This window comes from Cryptomeria japonica, chromosome 9, assembly GCF_030272615.1.
Source record: "Cryptomeria japonica chromosome 9, Sugi_1.0, whole genome shotgun sequence".
Taxonomy (NCBI): domain Eukaryota; kingdom Viridiplantae; phylum Streptophyta; class Pinopsida; order Cupressales; family Cupressaceae; genus Cryptomeria; species Cryptomeria japonica.
Window position 1 is genome coordinate 672,969,922 of NC_081413.1, and position 22,555 is coordinate 672,992,476.

The 22,555-nt window shown below is 36.8% G+C and overlaps 1 protein-coding gene across 9 annotated transcripts in view; it reads right to left on the minus strand.

Annotated features, from left to right (window-relative positions):
* The window catches only part of LOC131054862 (tRNA (guanine(37)-N1)-methyltransferase 1), a 116,118-nt gene that overhangs the window by 14,796 nt on the left and 78,767 nt on the right, over nt 1-22,555 (minus strand). For all 9 annotated transcript variants that reach the window (XM_057989497.2, XM_057989487.2, XM_057989488.2 and 6 more), the window contains one exon: nt 14,764-14,838. In XM_057989497.2, the coding sequence (XP_057845480.1) occupies nt 14,764-14,838 (75 nt within the window). The remainder of the gene's footprint in view (nt 1-14,763; nt 14,839-22,555) is intronic.

The following is a 22,555-nucleotide window of genomic DNA, read 5'->3' on the forward strand; positions in this document are numbered from 1 at the left end:
TCCAGTGTTTTGCAAGAATTTCAACATCCTACAAACCTACCATGGTTTAGTCATTTGCAGGCAGGTACGGGGCAGTCCAAGGAAGCCTTGTTGTGAGGTACGGCCAGAAAATGGTGCATATCTATATACCTGACCGGTATGAGCTTCAACCCATTTCTATATCCTTAACTTACACTTAATTACATAGGGGACGAGGATGAGCTTCAGTTCAGAACCAACCGCCTATCCCAATTCATTCAACCGGGAATATACCAAAACACTTCCATATTCCTTTCCATCTTTGCTCCTAATCTTATCCAAACAATTATATATACAGGGAACTAGGACGAACTTTGGTTAAGAAATAAGAACCAACCACCTATCCTAATTCAGCCAAGCAGGAATATGCTAAAACAATTCCATTCCTTTCCACGTTTGCTCCTACTCTTACACAAACAAAGTGATCTATTACCCTCTACCAATTGATCATATTCTAGTTAAATCATTTTTTCCTTGAAGTTATTTAGAATTAATAATATATTAATATTAACTTCATTTATAATTTTATGAAATATTTAATATAATATTAAAATTTATATTATATATTAATATTTAATGTTTAATATAAACTTTATTTATAATTTTATTATATAATCTATTAACTTATTTTGTTATCAAGGGCAAAAGTGGGTTTTTGAAAGGCCCAAACCCTTTTACAGCAGGCTATAAAACAACAACAGAGAGAGCCCCAACAGGGCTAGAGGAACACCCTTTAGACTACTAACCTTTGTCACACACCACAACTCTAGTGTTGGGTCTAGGAAAGGCCACCTCAGCTTTCCCAAAGAGGGAAAAGACAAAAAATCAACCCTTGATGGAGAGGGAGCTTCATTTTATCAAGCACAATGTCAACAGCAGATTATTCTAATGACAACAGATAAAAATGAAATCTCACAACCCCTTATGCTAAAAATGATTGTGAATAGGAAACGACAGGAGTAAACACACATAAAACACCATCCTGAAGTAATGTACTTGATCAGAGAGGAAATAGCATTGTCCTAGAGGAAAGGTAGGGCCTCACACAAATATCTCACCTAGTATTTAACCAATTTTTATTTTCCTTTAAGGCAGGCATCCATGTTTTTCTTCCTTTTTGATCTTTCAAGCACTACATGGAAAGACCTATAGCAACAACAAAGTCTTCCTTGGTAACATCAAAACTTAAGCCTCTAACATTAACCTCTTTTTCCTTTCCAGGATGTAGCAAATTCCCATGAAAGAACAGGGTCAAAACAATTTACCTTCTCAAAGAACACAATCAGCCCACCTTTACAAATGCCTTCTTCCTTGCCTCCTCATAAGAGTAAGGTTTAATTCTTAATCTTTCACCACCGAAACTAGGAAGATGGAAGGCTCTACAATACACTTGAAAATGAAAAAAACCAGGTTTTATGCCCTATGTGTAATAATTAGCACAACTAATTGGTAGCACATACTACAAATAGTAATTATACAACTGAATGGCAGCATAACAAAATAAATTTCAAATTTCAAATAGAAACCATGAGAAAACTCAAGACAAAGGATCATCCCCAATTTCCTTATAACAACATATGATCTGGTCCACATTAAGGAACTAATGACGAAATACACCCAAAAATGTGACCAATCCATAAACAACGTAAAGTCATAAGGGAGACTCATTCTAATTCCTTAAACAATCTCTAAGGAAAAATCACCCACACACCTCCAATGTTTTAGGCCAGCTAGACCAACACCCACATTAGCTAACTTATCAGCCAAGGAATTGCCCTCACCATAAATATCTTCAATCTTAACCACAACAAAAGACTTTAAGAGTTCCCTTGAATCTTTTGTTATGTTGCTGAAGATGAGAAAATGTGATGGATAAATGCATAAAAGAATGAGAATTAAAGCACAAGATCCATTATACCTTCTCTCCTTGCTTGAGCCAAAGTAGAGGCACCCTTCTCCACTTAATTAGCTCTTTGATGTTGTTAATGGGAAGAGTGTGGTTGCTCAAACCAGTAGCATGATGTTAGGATTATGATGGATTGATATAAGAAAATAGCAGCATAAGGGTAGGATGATAGAAGATTATAAAAAATGAGACCAAAGGCCTCAAGTTATAGATTTTTAAAGAGGAGAATCAATGGCTATGATTCAATGATTAATGGATGGCTAAGATTGATTGAGAGAGATGGCATGGATTGAGGGCTTAGCCTTGTGACAAGTGTCACAAGGAAAAGGGGTGCAATGGGGAAGCTCATGAAAGAGACATGTCTATGACATGTGTAAAGGTTGACTTGGAAAGGACATGTCTATGACATGCGTAAGAGGTAGGGCGGCTATGATGTGACCTTTCATGCTCACACATGTGTGAGCAAAAGGAGGGTAGGGACACTTGTCATATGATGGCAAGTTTAGATCTTGATCCATGTAGATGGATCCAAGGGCTAGGATTGAGTGGACAAAGATTGAGGATGATATAGAATTAAATAATAGGGGAAATGGTAATGTAGGTTAATTAGCCTAAATCAAGTAATTAAGTAGGTATTAATTAATTGATTTAGTAGGAGGGTTTGTAGGATAAGGTTAGGCATAATAAAATAAATGTCAATTTATTTAATTAAGGGTGAGGAGTAAAGATTAATGATTGATTAAATAAATAATAAATATTTTTTAATTGGCTGGAATGGGATAAGGTCAAGTGTGGTCAGGTATGGAGAAATTTATGTGTCTATAGTTGCTAATTTTCCAAGAGGATAACAAAAATAGCCTTTTAAAAGTGCATTATATTAAGAAAATATCCAACAATAAGATGTGAAACCTTGAGCTCCTTAGCAAGCAAAAAACCCCAAGAAGCCACCTTAACTTCAACAACTTGATTGGATTGAATCCCCACCACCCCAACATACACTACCACATAATTCCCTTACTATCTCTAATGATTCCTTGCTCCCACCCGCCAACAAGACACGACTTTCCTTTTGTGGCACCATCAAAGTTCAATTTCACCTAATTAGTTATGGGACATGTCCAATTGATCACTTTTCTCTATAGCAACTTGGCATTGATAGGGGTCTAGCCTGTGATACCGGTTCTTGCCAAAACTGGCTGGGTTCAGGGCCTGGTCCTGGTCCGTGCCCGGTCCTGGTCACAGCCTGGTTTGCCCTGGGTCCCACCCGAGTTCTGCCCAAGCGGCTGGGTTCCCTATGGGTCTTGCGTGACAAGACCCACAGGGAACCCAGCCGAGGTGGGACCCAGGGCGAACCCAGGAGGACCCGGGTGAACCCAAACCCATGGGTTCCCAAAAACGGGGCCCACGGGTTAGAAAGCAATTAAAAATAATTAAAAAACAATTTTTTTAATCTTATTTTTACATCTAAACCCTAATCCGCCCCTCTATGATGCATTTCATGCATCAAAACATGCATTCAACCTATTCTACTTGCATTTTTGAAGATTTTTTCTCTACAATCAGGCTTCTTAGTTTTTGTATTTTTCTTCGAAGGTGACGACTACGAAGGTGTGAGACACGCATCAAAGGCATAGGAATCACTGGAGAAGAAAGATTTAGCCATTAAAGGTAAGTGAATCTGAATTTTTTTCAAGTTTTCAAGAATTTTTCCAAGTTTTTTTCAAATTTTTAAATTTTTTTTTAAAGTTTTTTAAAGTTTTTTTAATTTTTTTTAAAGAAGTCTTGTATATTTTTTTACACTTTGTATGCATAGTATGGGGTTATAATACCGAAATTTTAATAATTTTTTTCAATAATGTTGTGCGTTCTCTTTTCATTTTAGGTGCATTATTCATATAATCATACATAATGGCTGGAACTGGAAGTGCAAGTGCAAGCTCTAGTTCAGTTGCAAATGTCCGAACTGAAAATACCCCCTTTAAAATTGATCAAGATTCACCACTTTGGCATTATACAACAATGATCAAGCCAATGTCTGGTGGTGGGGGTTTTGTTTGGCAATGCAACCATTGTGGCACTGAGTATACCAGCTCATACTTTCGAGTGAAAGGCCACCTTTGTTTCATCCCTGGCCGTGGAATAAAATTTTGTAAGGGATCAAATGGCAAGGGGCTGTCAAAAGCTCTAGTTTTGGGATATATTAGAGAACAAGAGGAAGCTGATAGGAGAAGTAGCAAAGCAAAGACTGATCATCCTCTTGTCCATCCAAGCTCAATGTCTAAGAGGCCTTCTAGTAGCATTGGCTCCACAAGACCAGCTGGTTCACATCCTTTCATGCAAAACCCACCAGTTGATGCAGTAGAGAATCAGAATGTTGTGGCTTCACGGAAAAGAGGCCCATTGGATTTTGCCTTCAAAAATGAACTGAGAGAGATTGCAGATTCCAAAATTGGACGTTGCCTTTATGGCAATGGGCTTCCTTTCAACCTTGTTAGATCACCTTACTTTCGGGACATGGTGCATACTCTTTGCAATACACCTTCTGATTATGTTTGTCCAGGGTATGAAAAGGTGAGAACCACCTTATTGGCAAAGGAGAAAGCATCCGTAGAGTCACAGTTGAAGGTCATCAAAGATACATGGCAGGAAACAGGTGTGACCATTGTTTCTGATGGATGGAAAGATTGTAAAAATAGGCCATTGATCAATGTTATAGCAGTGTGTCCTAAAGGGGCAATGTTTTTGAAAGCAGTGGATTGTGAGGGACAAGTGAAAGATGCAAGTTTCATTGCCAATATCTTGATAGAATGCATTGACATGGTGGGGCCTCAAAATGTTGTCCAAGTTGTAACTGACAATGCTAAAAATTGTAGGGCAGCAGGGACTATAGTGGAGGCTACATATGGTCACATCTTTTGGACACCATGCGCAGTACACTCACTCAATTTAATCATGCAAAAGCTTGGCACACAAATTGATTGGGTGAAAAAACTGTATGCGGAGGGCGAGGAGATTCAAATGTTTGTGACTAATCATCATATGTCACAAGCCATTTTCATGACCTTCTCCAAGTTGGAGTTGTTGAAGGTAATTTATAATTACTAATTTTAAATTTTATTTTTTAATTTTTTAGTTTTAAATTTGTATTTTTTATAGACTTGCATTTGATATATGTTGTGTATTTTGTTATCTCATGTTAGGTTGCTGAAACACGATTTGCATCTCACACGCTCGTCTTAAGACGACTTCTGAAGGTGCGAGACGCCTTGAGTTCTATGGTCATCAACAGCTTGTGGAGTGTATGGAAGCAATCCCACACAGAAAGAGCTCTAAAAGTAAGAGCATTGATCCTTAGTGAGAAATGGTGGGATGATGTGGAATATGTTTTGAATTTCACTGAGCCCATCATGAGCATGATCAGGTATGCTGATACTGATCGCCCATGTTTGGGCGAGATTTATGATGGCATGGATTGCATGGTGGAAAAAATAAAAAAAGTAATAAATAGAAAAGAAAATGACCCAACGGAAACATTTTTCAAAGTTGTGCAGAAAATTGTTGTTGACCGTTGGAACAAGATGACCACCCCCTTACATCTCTTAGCATTTGCTTTGACGCCAAAATTTTATAGTGCAGAGATGCTTGCAACACCAAGGAGGGTGCCACCATATAGAGATGCAGAGGTTGCTTCTGGCTATAGGGCTGCCTTTAAAAAGATATATCAAGATGAGGAGACAAGAAATATTGTCATGAGGGAGTTTGGCCAATTTGTATCTGCAAAAAATCATGATGTTGTAGCTCTTAATGCTAGATATGGGATGGATGCTGATGAGTGGTGGTATGTACATGGTCAAGGCTCCGTTTACTTGCAGCCTCTTGCAATTAAACTTAACTCCCAAGAATGTATCTTTTTATTTTTTATTTTTATAGTTTTCCAATTCCATTTGATGCTATCATATTTTTATTTTATAATTTTAATTTATAAATTTCTAATTATGTTTTAACTTTTAACAGGTTGCAAGTTCTTCTTCAGCTGAGCGGAATTGGAGTACATACTCCTTCATCCACTCAGTCAAACGTAATCGTTTGGGTGCAAAGAAAGCTGAGGATTTGGTCTACGTACACTCCAACCTTCGTTTGTTGTCACATAAGGACCCTGAATATAGCGAGGGTGTAACAAGGAATTGGGATCTAGCCCCTGAGTGTGCTGAATTAGATGCTACAGTTGCACAACTTTGCCAAGTCTCTATAGACGAGGCGGTTATGGAATTTGAGAGAGACATAGCTAGTGGGAGTGGCATTCCATTTGATATTGGTTCAATTGATGCTGAATTTGAACCACTTGATGACCGTGGGCTTGGGTTGGATGCTTCAGATGAAGATGAATATGGAATTTAAATCCCATAGATGGCTTGTAGTTTGAATGTTTAACTTTATACTTTATTGTGTCATGACATTTTCACATTTTGAAACTTGAAACTTGAATATTATCTTTTTTGCAAATTATGAATATGATATTACATTTATGATTTATGATATATCAATATCAGAATATTTATTGGCATTGGCAATTATGGATTTATGATTTATGATTTATCTGTTATCATTTATGTATCATTCTATGGGAAAGTTACATTGTATGTTTCATATTTGTATGTTTGAACTGTGAACATATATAATTTTGATGTTTGAAGTTTGAACATATATATATATATATATATATATATATATATATATATTAAAAAAAGATTTAAAAATATATATATATATATGTACGGACGAACCCGTACCCGTACCAAAAAAAAAAAAATTTTTGCCGAATCCGCGAATCCGTACCCGTACCCAAAAAAAAAAAAATTTTGCCGAATCCGCGAATCCATACCCGAATCTGAACCTGAATCCGAACCGGAACCGGTAACTTAGTGTCTAACTTCTAAGGTTTAAGAATAGTCTCCCCATTAGTAAATATCTTGAAATTGCTACCCAATGTAGGGTGCCAAGGCTCCTTTCTCTTAATTGATATATTATCTAAAACAGCATGAAGAGTTCTCCAACCCACCTCCTCCGAACTACTTTTTTCTATTTTTGAAGATTTTGGTATTTAACCATAAACCCCAACAAAAATGAGTAGAGACTAAATCAACTTGATAAAGGGATAGAAAAAAGGAGAGGACCAGCCCCTAGCAAGATCAACAAAGGAACCAATGGATGTCCAATAGAGTTCAAATCTCCCTCGCAAAATTTTGAAAGCTCACCAAGCAAAGGGCAGTCAAAAGGTGTAACATCAATTCAGCATCATTCTCATAAAGAACACATTTTTTAGGAATCAAGAAACCTCTCTTGATCAAATTGTCAACTGTCAAAATCTTATTTTGACATAGCCCACCAAAAAGGTCCATCTTTGAGCTCAAGAACTATATCCAAACTTTGAGCCACTCAAACCCATTAGGGGGGGAATCTAAGAAAGATAGATAATTAGTTGAGATAGTATATGACCCCAAGGTAGAATGGAGTCCTGCTAATTCATAATGATGGTCAAAATAACATAAATGAAAACCCTTTAGTCTTTCCATAATATTAACTTCAATTTAAAAATATCAAGAATGTGTATTGGCTAACAAAATTGATCATCAAAGCATACTTGAAGATAAGATGTTGTAGCTTAGCTAAGATACTTAGATATGCTCTCGAATGGATTGGAACTATTGAATTGTGATGATAGAATGAATTAGATCTTGTGAATGATAAATGATTGGTTTACTTTGTAGAAAAAGTCAAAATTAGAATTTCAAATAAAAATCTACATTTTCTAATGTTCCATGAGGATGCATCCCCAGCTTTTACACTAACATCCTTATCCACATAGGCATTTTTTAGATGATAGGATGGCAAGGGATGTCCCTTGACTGTCCCCGTTCTTCTCAAAATTATAGAATCCCCCCAAGACATCATAGAAGCACTAGAATGTTTGTAGAATGTTTGGTTGTCCCTCAATTGCATGAGGGACATCCAAGCATCTAGGCAAGAAAAAAACTGCCTATTTAAGAAACAAATTAAATTAAATTACTTGAAATTTCTAAAAGAAATAATTTTAAAAGGGGCATAGTGACAAAAGTTCTCCATGTGTACATTAAAATAGAAACAAAACTAATTAAACAAAGAGGTAAGATCGCGAAAATTAGTGATGAAAACAGTATGAGATTTTGGGAGGACACATCGAACTTTTTGTCCACATTTACCACTCTCCAACTCTAAAATATGAAAAAAAACATGAAAGAGAACAAACATGAATAAATTTCTTACCACATAATTTGCCTATGGAGAGAACAAGTGTCATGCCCCCGCCATAGTACTTCTCACAACCTACCTTAAAGGAAAACAAATAAATAATAAATAAATTCAGATATATATACGTTCAGTAAATTGTCTTATTATTTAAGACTTCAAAATTTTCTGTAGTGCTGAATGCTGAAGTCAGCGTTTAAACCAAGGATTTAATCATTCCATGTGGTTGTTATGCCCAGCCAGGGAAGAATAACACAATCGAATAAAAAACAAGTCTTTTCCATTGCTACATAAGACAACATCATATGCAACGCTTCATATACAATGATTAAGGCATGGGTTATTAAGGTGATAAGCAACAGTTCAATAAATGAAAAGGCGAAGGACCTGTAGGAAGAGACACCACTTCTGGGAAGGTTATGACCAATCAGAAGGCACAACCTTTCACTCCCTCTTAAGGGATATATATAAGTCAGAACAACATATCAACGAAATCATTGAATCATATCAGAGGAACAATACAGGTAATCTACACTCATCAAGAGGAAGATCGAACAATACTGCCTTTGACAACAGATTGGTATGACAAATCTCACTTATTGCTAAGTGACTATTTGCAATTATATGATATGAAACATTAAGAATAAAGAACAAATATCTATAATATGAGACATTATATTTATAAATGCATATTAGGGAATATTGTCAATAATTTGCATTGGTAATATTAAGGAAACTAGATTAACATTTAATTTCTTATACATTCGTAATACTTGAAAGACCAATAAATTAAATGGTCTAGCCCTTGATCTTTCGCTAATGCCTTCACGAAAATAGGTTGGTTTGTGTAGGGAGAGGCAAATAAATTCCTCGCAAGACGGGTTAGTCCCAAGATGGGGTATGGACAGGTGTTCTTGAAACCTTGAGGAAGAAGTCCCAAGATGGGGTAGGGACCTGTGTTCCTGAAACCTTGAGGGAGAAGTCCCAAGATAGGGTATGGACCTGTGTTCCTCAAACCTTGGGGGAGCCTGCTTGTAGATTGGTTTCCAAGCACCCTAGCACAATAATTCCCCATCCTACGTTAGGGTTAGGGAAGTAATAAGGATAAACCCTAAATATAATTGGTTATCGATTGCAATATGGAGAATTAGTTGTTCTCTAATCTCAATCACTTAATTTAAAGTATAATAATATTTAATGATATACATTAATTATTGGTAAACTAGCCACCTCCTAGTAGGGGACATTACAACAAGGTATATGAAGATACTTAAATGATTGCCTAGGTTGGAGTTGGGAATCAACAACAAATATGACAATGAATATCTACATTGGCCAACTAACCTATCTTTTTCTCCCACAAAGCAGATAGACACATTTAGCCTCCTACTACTAGGAATCAATTTTTTTTATCACTTTAAATTTCAAATTGCTGCTTTATTACTATCAACCTATAACTGATTAATTCAACCATCTATATAGCCTAAAAGAAGCAATAAAAAATTTAGATGGCATGTATAGCTATACTTGTAGAAATTAGACATTTTTTACACCTACAATTTGGCATTTAACAAGATCAATATGCTTTGCATTATAGAACTGAACTTACAAATCTTTGTTGAGGTTCCTTTCCTCTTCATTTACTCCCAATCCTTCAACATTGTACTTTGTAATCTTCTTAGGGCATAAAGCTGTTGAAGATATAGCTATGGTCAGATTCTCTAACCTAGCCTAGACAATACAAATGTCTAATTGGCCTATCAGCCTTAGACATTTGTATGATTTCAATTACCTGTTCTTATTATTAAGTTCAGTCTTAACTTTCAGATTACGCATAAATATTATAATTGTAAATTGAAATTGCTATCGACCTACATTTGTCATCAAGTTAATTGTTAATTAACTTGTTATCATCATCGACTTCATTTGTTATCTGACTATTAGTGTCTAATAGTGTTTAGTTAGTGTCAGTTATGGTTAACCGATTATTCTTACATCGATTCATTAATGAATCGGTATCTATCGTTCTTGCCACCTTTCTGTGTAATTAGACACGTCTATTTGGATCACCATGGGTATCGTATTTAGTATGATCCGGTTCTTCTTAAGAGCCGTGATGAGGACAAGACTCTGCAGGTCGATAGAATAATAGCACCGATATAGATGACAAGGAGCAAGTCGATATAAAGTATAGAGACAAGAGTTGGCGAATACAGCAGCAATATTATAATTGTCTGCAGTCCGTAAGGGAGTCGACTAAGGAACAGTCGACACTGATCCCTATTGTCGGTGAGGACATAGTTAGAGTCGAATGTCTGTCTGGGCTGTCAACAAAAGATAGCAGTAAATAAAGGAAGTTGAATATAAAGATGATAGAATAATATATACAGAATACACACACACAAGTTTGGGTACCATACTTGCTTAGGCAGATAAATGATAACACACAGCAATTCGGAAATAAACACATAGCAGATCGATACCTGGAATCCGACTAACATGGTATCAGAGCCAGGTTGTACGCTCCTGTGTTTGTGCACTGATGGAGATTAAATCCGAGCCTGTATGAATTCAAAATGAATGTTACTATCCATGAGTGGTGACACAGCCAGCCGGTTGTGTAATGGTAGTATTATATCAGTTTATATTGGTGACTGACTAATTCATCACATATTGAGACAAGCCTGAAGTTAATTAACAGTGTTCCGGTGACAGTCACATTATTGGGTTCACGTATTGATGCCATAGTTATTCTATGGACTTCATATTGTTTCCACGCTACACACAAGTAGCATCGAAAGGGAAGGGCGTGATTGCAAGGTAGAGATGATTTTGCACATCATGTTGTGATCGTGAGGATTTTCGAAGCAGGTTACGAACATCCTTCAAAGCATGAAAGTTAGAGAATTGTCTCAGAAGCTGTAGTAGCAGATGTCCCGTCATGTGCGGATAAAATGAAAGAGATAACTATGAAAGGGGGATCAATTGACTCGTCTCACAAAAGTACAATGCAAGCGTGAAAGGATGATAGGGTCGCTGTTCAAAGGATTTACCACTTAAGCAATAAATTAAATAAAATTGCAACATGGCATACAGAATGTGAGATTTTGACACTGGCACATTAATTCAATGCTCTGGTAGATATGTGTGTGAAGCATGGGCGGGCAATATCCATCAAACGGCGAAGCCTCTGGCTCATCGCCTCATTGCTAGTCTCCATTCTATATGTTTGCCGAATTGCATCATATTTTTGTGAAAGTTGATTATTGTCGCTGCTGAAGTTTGTGTGGTTAATGCCACCTCTTTCCAAAGCCACGGGACTATTTCGATATTGAGCCTTCAGATTATCGATTCTATGGCGAAGCCTGTCATATGAGAACAGGAACTGATTCTGGTGGTGAATGTTTCTAGCCAGTAGCATTCGTAACCTCATAAGTCATTTCTACTATCGCGTTGGTTAGAGGACTGAACTGCAACCGTCATACGACACACCTGAAATTCCATTTCGTATCGAAGCAGTGGTCAGGAGGTATTAATGGCGATATACCACAGGGAATGCAGGGGTTCTGCGTGTTGTGGGTTGGAGGCTGGGAGTCGACCTCCTCTGCGTCTGAGATGAGCGCCACAAGGCTTGTGCAGAGGTCTTGTGCCATGCTGCTTGTGGGGGTGGCCACGGGGTTGAGCCCCTCTGTAGTTCGCCGCGCCTTGGGTGCTGTGAATGAGCAAGGTGCTGAGACCCAGGACTTCCGTTCTCAGTTATAACTGGTTACCAAACCAAAGAACTGTTAGCAGATTGTATAGCAAAGATATGTGCAGAGAACAACAATACAAGGGAGGCTTCTAAGATTGCAGACTTGACGTCACAGTGAATAAACATCTTGTGCAGATATTCAGTGGCATCTAACATTCAAACTTGTCTAAACTTCAGAGGCCTATATCTCAAGTTTGTTGAAGTTAATTTATTCAGTTGTTCCCTGAGACAACAGGATCTGATATAATGTCCGAGTATGCAGGAAAATCAACCGAACCTGTATCCGTCAGAGTTGTGGTGTAAAGAGATAAGTATTTCATGCTTGAATAATGTTCATGAATTTTATGTAGTTATTAATTCATGTTATAACATTGAGATAGTGAATCTTGTATACTTCTAGCATTAATATTTCCTTGGGATAGTTTGAACTATTTGTAATCTCTCTCTGAAATGCTCTAGGACAGACCAAGAAGCATAAGTGATTGGAACCATGTGAGCAGGGTATGCTTCCGTAACAGAGGGAGCAACTGAGAAGATAAGCTTCAATTGATATTCGAGGATCTATATTGATTCAGAGGGAGTGGACTATGTCAAGATGGTTTATCTAGTGATTAATCAGAGAATTATGCTTCATGAGATGGAGTCCCATGTATATGGATTAGAAGGTCTTTATGATGATTACTAGGTCATGATATTTATGGATAGATGAATACTTGGTGAGCTTGGAATACATCAAGAGTGATGCTGACTCCAACCTTGTATTTCATGAAAGGTCAAGGCATGTGGAAATCAAGTGGAAACGTATGTTATTCAGTTAAGATACATTGGCACTAATGAGCAGATGACGGACATTCTCGCCAAGCCTTTCTTCGGAAAAAAGTTTGTGCACTTTCGAGGTAAGCTTGATATGGTAAAGAATGAAGCCCTAGCTGAGAGTGAGTCTCAGCATCATTAATTTGGTTATATGTTATACTAATGTATTCTTCTATTTGAGAAAATATGTTTAATGTGTAAACTCTTGCTAATGCATTTCTCCTTGAGGGATACTTGAAGTGAAAGCTCTCATCTCCACCCTCTAATATGATTCATGGTGGATGCCATGTGTGTGATGCCATGACAACTTCACGTGAGACAATCCGTGATGAATTTCTTGTACTTGTGTGTTTACCCTCTGGATGAGCCATGGTGAATATCATTGTGAGGTGACGATCTCACAATGATGAACACTTGTACATCTCACCATTATTGTAGGGTGATGACAATCTTACAATATTGGTTGGGTAAACCATAATGGTGGATATCATGAGACGTGATATCTATGGATATGCCATAATGGTTGATATCTTGAGAAGTACTTGCTTAGGCAGATAAATGATAACACACAGCAATTCGGAAATAAACACATAGCAGATCGATACCTGGGATCCGATCAACAAAGGCAAGGTATACCTACTTAGATACCATTAAAATTCATGCTAAATTGACAATCAAATGTGCACATCATTTAATGGGGTTCCAAGTAACCTAGATAATTTTCACGCTCAAATAAATTGATCACCTTGTAATAGTATATTTGGGATATTTGCTTATCCTTTGAATACACCAAAACTTTATAACTCTGGTGGCTTTCGCCAACGTAGGATAATTGCTTATCCTTTTAATACACCAAAACTTTTTAACTCCGGTGGCTTTCACCAACATAACTGACTTAAGGAGATATGCTATATCGACTCAAGCCACCCAAAGTATACCACACTAAAAAAAATAACTCATTGGAATACTTAGGAAGTGGTCTCATGTAGGAAGCTTCAGAATCTATAATTATGGAGTGACAGAGCCCATGAGATAAGGATAAAACTGTTGAAGGATAAACTGGAATCTTGTTTTCAAAAATAGGAGCCCCCCTACTTTTTTGCTCTAAGAATTTATGCAGTTGCCTGTGGGGTAGGACTGGAAATTTCCTCTACAGTTCAGGGGTTTTTTGTTCCATTTGATGTCATTATAAGGCATCTCAAATACTTTGGATTCATCCTTTTTTTTTAGCATTAGCTGGTGTTATAATATGAATGAGAACATCTTCCTAAAAATCCTCAACTGAAATTTTTAACATTAGCTTCTGGTATAAAATCCATGGGACCTGCCTCATTTTAAAATACTACTAGTTTTTCTCAGCAGCACCCCTGAGAAAGTTTAGGTAGCCCCCCGTCCATTGGACCATAGCCTTAGTTAAAGGTTAATCACAGTAATAAATTAACAACTTGAAGTTGGCCACTACTTCAATCCATTTTGAAGGGAGTCAGCCAGAACATAATTGAAAGTAGTTGAAGCCCTACTAAATATCCAGTCTTTTGTGACAGGCTGCCTTTACAACTACAGTTTGCAGTCTTGATGTGTGCATAGAAATCAAAGTGATCCAGAAAAGAATACGTAACATACTAATCACATTCTTTTATATTGTTTGCAATGAGGCTTATGTGCCTCCAGCGATGTGAACCTTAATATGAACACTTAAGGCATACATTTACTGATGCATTTTTTTAACAAACAAAGCATCAATAATCACTTTAATATAGATTTGTGCCACCAAACCTCATTTGGGAAAGCTAATAAAGTTCATTCCAATTACAAATGAAAATGATATATATTTGACCTCTAAAATGCTTAAACATGAAATCAAAGATGGACTAAAATACTTTAATTTCAAAAGTATTCTCAAATAATTTTTCCTTCCTGCTAATATATGTTTTTCATTCTTATGGAGAAAAGAATTATTGCATCTTTTAACTTTACTATTGTTGCTTACCTTATTTGGAGCCACATCCCGAACTTTATGGACAACAGGATCCTCTATTTTGCTCATCAGGGCCACTTCTGCACGCTAAGTGCATATATCAAACAACAAGTCAGAGAAGAGTATTATTAGAGCCATGCAAGCAATATTATCATCTGGTCAAAATTGAGAAGTCAAAAATGAAAAAAAATATGGCCAAAATCTATCATGTCATGAATGCTTATAAGAAATAAGAGGTTGATAAAGGATTTTGCTATTCAAAAATCAAACTTCTTAAAGGTACAAATTTACAACATTGCCGTTAGAGGATGTTTTTAGGGGTGTTGATCAATGGCCTTTTTAAGGGATTGTATTGAGAATTGCATTCAGATAATTGTGGTAGGCTAAAACTAAAACGCTTAAACCTTGAACTTCTTTTGGAAATATGTGGACATTAACATGATTAATTTCTTTGACTTCTTCCACACACCTGTCATGGGAATCAACAAATTTATTCCATCTTTCATTTCCATCATAACCAAGTAAGCACACAATAATATCCATTCCCATTTCACCAATTTATCAGTTGCTAAAACAAACAAATTGATGGAAGATAGCAAATAGAATGGGTCAAGCATATCTACCCAAAATTTCATTTACCTAGAATGTATTTGATCTACCCGAATCTGCATCCCATAAGCATTTCAAGCATTTTAAGAATTGACCAATTCAAATATTAGGTAGATATAGCAAAGTGATACTGACCAAAGATGGGACAATATTCTTAAACCACTTCATCATCCCCTCCCAAATCCTCTTAAGACTTGTGTCCCTTTGTGTGTTGATAGGATTGAAGGTAGGAATGAGATTTAGAGAGAAAAAAATCATTAGAGGATGTGTGCTAGCCATAGAAACAAGACTTGGACTCGGCGCAAACTCAGCAAGGGTAACTCGACTCGGGACTTGGGACTCAGCAAAAAAACCCGGCACAGGTTGGACAATTGAAAAACCCAAGAAATTTAGAGATTTTTCAAGATTTAAAACTTGTTTCATGCACCCTTTATTAAATAAACCATAAAGACACAATAACATCATCAAGTAGAAGCTAATTTGATCACATACACAAGTATACATCAATCACATAATTATAAACGCAAATTATAGTTGAAGGAATTAGCACACTTAGATATTTAAATATTGTCAAAGGTATACAAAACTCATGGAATATGAAATCCATGACATCAAATTTTCCAAACAAATATCTAAACAATAACTAGAAGTCTATGGCTCAAAGGAGCCCACATCCCTCCTACAAAAGCATCTAAGATAGGTCCCACTAACTAGTGGGAGTTTGGGAGTGGAGATGTTGATGGGTTTGAGGGGTAGCAATGATAAGCTACACAAGGTGTTAGATGTGAGAAAAATGATCTTTGTATTGGGCAAAATGATGCTTTTAGGGACATTCTAGGGTTTTTGGATGCAATTTTTTTTGAAAAAATGTCGGTTTTTGTTTATTTTTGAGATTTAAAAAAAAAAAAATTGACTCTAGCCGAGTCCAAGCATCGAGACTTGCTGAATCCAAGCCAAGTACGTGAGTCCCGAGTCTCGGCAAGTCTCGTTCTAGACTCAAACCAGCCCGAGCTTAGGCCCCTGGAACTCGCCCAATGTCACTCGGCTTAGGACTCGCTGATTCTAGGCAAATCCTGGAACTATGGTGCTAGCATAATGAATTGTTTATTATTATAATAGAGAGTTACACGATGGTTAAAAAATGTAGTTTATAATGGGATATTAACCAACATGTTTATATAAACTTGAATTCTTAATAAGAAACAACTCGAATTTTTCTTCAAATTTGACAAAGAAATCAGGACCAAAAGGTTTGGTCATGTTGGGAATTGTCATGTTAGTGTTCACATTAGTAAGTATAATAATGTGTCCGAAGTGAAAATAAAAGTGAGTTGTAGTAACAACTCACGAAACTAATCTAGGTGAGAAAATAATTATTTAAGGAGTGTTTGTTTGTACATTTGTTGAGTTGTTAAAACAACTCATATATTTCGGGAGTTGTTATAGGAATTTTTTATAATAGAGGATATACACATCCTATATATATGTAGTGTCTATTGAATGAAAGATGAGAAGCGTTATTATTTTGTGCATAAAACTATTTGGCTTCTCTGAGTATCTACATATTTTCCTATAGGTCATTAGATTAGCAAATCACTCTTGAGATGTCCAGTAATGAAAAGAAATGTCTTCAAGATCAACCAACTTCTCAATGTAGTGATGATGAATACAAATGTTGTAAGTGTTTTAAATTGTCACTTTCATCACAAGTGAAAATGGAATAGTGTGTGAGGAAATCCTCTCTTTGAATCAGCAAGCAAACCTCTCTAATTGAATCTATTCCTAAAATCTAAAACAAATAAACTAGATTGCAAATTATGCACACTACACAAATAATCTTATAGGGTTTCGCATGTAAACAAAATGAAAGAAAGAAACAATCTAGACTTATCTTTTCATCTCAAAGGTAGGAGGACGAGACTAGAAGTACTTATTTCACCACAAAGTTTTCTATTTATAAAACCAAACTATCACATGAATATGAACACCGATTGTTGATGTGTTTTTATGCACTTCATACACAAAATAAAATACTAAGTATTTTACCCTCTCTTGAACAAAATCTTCTCGGATGCTAAATTATATGATCAACCAAGATGACTCCAAGGTTTCTATTGTTAGGTCTTGACGTGTGGGTAACTCAGTGATTGTGATGTGATCTGCTAGAATCACAAGGGGGTTTACGTTTTGCTTGAACTCTTGCTTGAATGTGGCCGGAACATGGAAATTTACCGATTGACTTAAAAAGGGAAAAAAGGAGATGAAGGGTTTACAGAGGTCTAATCTACTTCTAAGATCAATGACAATAATGGGTCATGCTTGGATGGACACATTCCTTCAACCAAGCTTTCCTTCACCATGCTACCAACAGCTACACAAAACCAATAGTTTTCATATCATGAATCATTCACTCAAATATCCAATACATTGGTGCAGCTTGAATAAACTCATCCACAATTGAACTTACCACGTTTTAATGTTCAAGCTAGCTATGCACTGTAATTGAAAATCATCCATTTGCAAATGGTATGAACTAAGGAATTATCAACATCCACACATTACTCCATCACAATCAAAGAACTTCATCTAAGATGAGTATATAACAAGAAATCATGCAATATCTAGAAGAAACAACACATTCCACCATATCTTCAATGAAAAGGATGTTTATTTACAAGCTTGGCAACAACACATTCCACCACATGGTCAATGAATAGAAGTGCCTTGGCCTAGACTTCCACAATAAACTCAGCTGGGAAACTTATAGAGCAAAAAGGATCCAAGGGGGATGGAAAGCCTTATACTCACTTCAAAATAGATGTAGAGGAGCTGAACTATGGAATTGGAAAACTAAGAAAACTCTTTTTTGGGCTTCTTGTGGTTCCGGTGGTATTATACGGATATGAAGTATGGGGTGTTAATTTTGTAACGTCGGTCGTACTATTTCATGCTTCCGATATGTATATATATTAATTTGATTACATATACTAATATGTTAACGTTAACTAATGATAAATAAAACCAAAGTTAACTTATCCCATTTGACCAATGGTTACACCGTTCATGGTATCGGGTGGTAAAGCGATTCTCAAACAAGTCGCACTCCTTCCGATCGGGTAAGTAAACGGTAACTAGTTTATATACTATGGTGAGAGGTACGTAGGGAAGAGATGTGTCTTCCCATGTGGGAAGACATATCTCTTCACTACGTAACCCCTCATCCACTTATATAGCATGCTTACATTCAGGAGGATGCATACACCGAAATTGATAAGTGTGGTCCATCTTTAAAACACGCTATAGCAGATAAAATGCAACTTTCAGATCATATCTCCATCTCTTCTATTTTGATCACAGTTGTTTGAAAGAACTTAACATGGTATCAGAGCGAAGTTAAGGATGTAACGATCTCATAAACTTTCACCAGAACCTTACTAAGATCACATTCCCATAATCCTAATGGCAACCGGAGTTAGGTTTGAAGATAGATTAGATGGAGCATCAAATTTTGTATCTTGGAAATTCAGGATCATCCTTGCTTTGAAAGAAAATAAGATTGACTCCCATGTCAAAAGTGAAATTCCTGAACCCTCTGATGATACAGAGAAAATTCAATGGAGCAAGGACAGTGAGAAGGCCCTTAAGATAATTGTGAATTCAATAAGAGACCACATTGTACCAATCATTTCTAAATATGAGACGGCCTTTCAAATGTTCAAAGCACTAGCTGACATTTATGAAATCAACAACACTAGCAGGGCTCTCACCCTAAAGAATCAACTACACCATATAAAGATGAATAAAGGAGAAACAGTTACATCCTATTTCTTGAGGATCACTAAGCTTAGGGATCAACTATCCACTATTGGACATCTAGTAGACAACAAAAAACTTGCTATGATGGCCCTAAATGGACTTCCTACCTCATGGCAATCGTTCATTCAAGGAATCAGTGCTCGTTCTAAATTTCCTAAGTTTGATAGATTCAAAACCAATTGCATTCAAGAGGAATCTCGGCTTGTCACAAGAGGAATAAAACAAAACAATGGTAATTAAGACATTCAAGTTCTAAACTCTAATTCCCACAACAAAGGAAAGAACTTTAAGAGAAAGAGGGACAATAGCTCAAATGGGAAGAGGTCTTCAAAGAAGAAGAGAGACATTTTTGAAGTACAATGTTTCAGCTGTGACCAATGTGGGCACTATGCAATGAAGTGTCCAAACAGGATCAAACAATAAGCTTCAATTGCAGAAATTAAGAAAGGGAGTAATTCCTAGAAGCTAGTCTTCTACTCAGCCCTCTCTAGTCAAGTCACCTCCAACTTCAACACATGGCTGATTGATAGCGAAGCATCTCGACACATCACTGGATTTCGTGAGCACCTACATACACTTGTGGAAAGTTCAAATGAAGAAGTGACAATTGGTGATGACTCAAATTATCCAATTATGGGAATAGGAACCTACAATATCAACCTAAAGTCAGGCATATCCCTACAACTAACTGGAGTTCTATTTGTACCTGGTATAAAGAGAAACCTTGTCTCAGTTTCTGCACTTGAAGATAAGGGTTACAAATTAATCTTTATGGAAGGAAAGGTACTTGCTTGGCCAAAGAACTCCACCATCAAGAAAGCCCACACCATTGGAGTAAGACAAGGGAGCCTCTACAGACTTTGCACCACTCCACCTCTAGCCTTGATTCATGAGACTCCAGATTCGAATGAACTTTGGCACAGAAGATTGGGGCACCTTCATTTCCATGCCCTACCTAAGATAGAGAAGATGGTGATCGGCTTACCCAAGCTAAGTCAAAAATCTGAAGGAGCCTGCAAAGGGTGTGCCTTGGGAAAGAATACTAAAGGGTCTTTTAATTCTAGCAACAGTAAATCCAAAAATGTATTAGAATTAGTTCATTCTAATTTATGTGGACCCATGTTTGTACCCTCATTAGGGGGATTTTTATATTATGTAATATTTGTAGGTGATTATTCTAGGAAGACCTGGATATATTTTCTGAGGTACAAAGAGTCTGAAGAAATCCTTTCTAAATTTAAAGAATTCAAAGCTCTTGCAGAAAATATGACAAGTAAGAAAATCATAACCTTAAGAACAGACAATGGGGCGAATACGCTTCTGATATGTTTAAAGATTATTGTATAAATGTTGGGATTAAGAGGGAGTTAACTGTACCTTATAACCCACAACAAAATGGGGTAGCTGAAAGAAAGAATAGGACTATAGTAGAAGCTGCTAGGGCTATGTTGTTTGACCAAAATATAGAAACCTCATTTTGGGCCGAAGCATCTAGGACGGATGTGTACATTCAAAATAGATGTCCTCATTCTCTTCTTGACAATAAAACACCTGAAGAAGCCTTTACTGGCAACAAATCTGACATAAGTCATTTCCGGATCTTTGGTTGTCCAGTCTATATTCATGTCCCCAAAGAAAAGAGGTCAAAGTTAGAACCTTCTGGAAAGAAAGGAGTATTTGTTGGGTACAGTGAAACCTCTAAAGCCTACAAAATATACATACCTGGTCAAAGACAAATTGAACTAAGCAGAGATGTCGTCTTTGAGGAAGACATAGCATTCAGGAGGTCCAAAAGCTCTAATGAATTGGAACACCAAGATCCTCCTACAAGCTTGGATGAGGATTCCACCCCTGAGATTCAGAGGGAGACCCCTGAAGAAGCTGAGCATGAAGTTCAAGGCTTACCTTTAGAAGAAAATTATCCTGAAACTAGGAAGAGACCACTTTGGGCTAAAAAGATGCTTCAAGAAGCTGAAAATTATGCTGCTCCAAAGGGGACCTTTAGAGAAAGTAAGAGACCTAACCTATTTCCCAGTTATACTGCCTTGATGAGTGAGATCATTGATGCAGAACCTTCTTGTGTTGGAGATGTGCTCAAGCATCAAGTTTGGAAAGATGTTATGTTAGAAGAGTATCAGTCAATTCTGAAAAATGATGTCTGGGATATTGTGCCTAGGCCTAAAGGCAAATCTGTGGTATCTTCTAAATGGCTCTTCAAAATCAAACATGCAGCAGATGGCAGCATTGAGAAGCACAAAGCAAGGTTTGTTGCCAAAGGTTTCTCACAGAAAGAAGGTATTGACTATGAAGAAACATTTGCTCCTGTTGCCAGATACACTTCTGTCCGAGCAGTTTTGGCTATTGCAGCATTAAAGGATGGAAAGTCCATCAAATGGATGTCAAGACTGCTTTTCTGAATGGTAAGATTGAAGAAGTTAATTTGGAGCAACCTGAAGGTTTTGTGATTCATAAGGCTGAATCACATGTCTGCATATTAAAGAAAGCTCTTTATGGACTGAAACAGGCCCCCAGAGCATGGTATGAAAGAATTGATCACTATCTCTTGGAATTAGGGTTTTTCAAGAATGAACCAGATCCAAATCTCTACTACAAGATAATCAATGGTGAATTATTAATTCTTATTCTTTATGTTGATAATCTACTATCACAGGAGAGGATAATTGTATTTCTCGATGTAAGAAAGAATTAGCCTCTAAGTTTGATATGAAAGATTTAGGAATTCTTCACTACTTCCTTGGATTGGAAGTTTGCCACCAGGCAGATGGTCTAATCCTTAATCAAGGAAAATACACCATTGATATACTCAAGAGATTTAGAATGTTGGATTGTAGATCCATGACCACACCTATGGAGACAAATCTCAACAAGCTAAAGGAAACAGTTGTTAGGGTTTCAAGCAAATCCGAAGCAAATATGAACTAACAATTATATGCAGATTTAAATACAAAAGATAAAGAAATAAAACAAGACACAGATAACACAGAGATTTAACGTGGTTCACCCAAAATGGGTTACGTCCACCATACACAGTCGTCCAATCTTTCTTATTATCCAGCAAAAACAGTATATCCACCTTACAATGTCTTAAGCATCCCAGCCGCTTATAACATGCGTTTTAAGGGCAACAAAACAAAGTCGGCCTTTTTAGGGTTTTATTACAATGTCGGTTTTCATCAACAAAAAAATGGCAAAAAAATTTTGGTAAACACGTGTTGAGTGTACAGTACTTGCTGATCAGTCGCCACATATCAACAACAGCTGCAAAATCAAAGCTTGCAGATCCTACACTCTACAGACAGATTATTGGATCTCTGATGTATTTGGTAAACACAGGACCTGATATATGTTATGTTGTAAA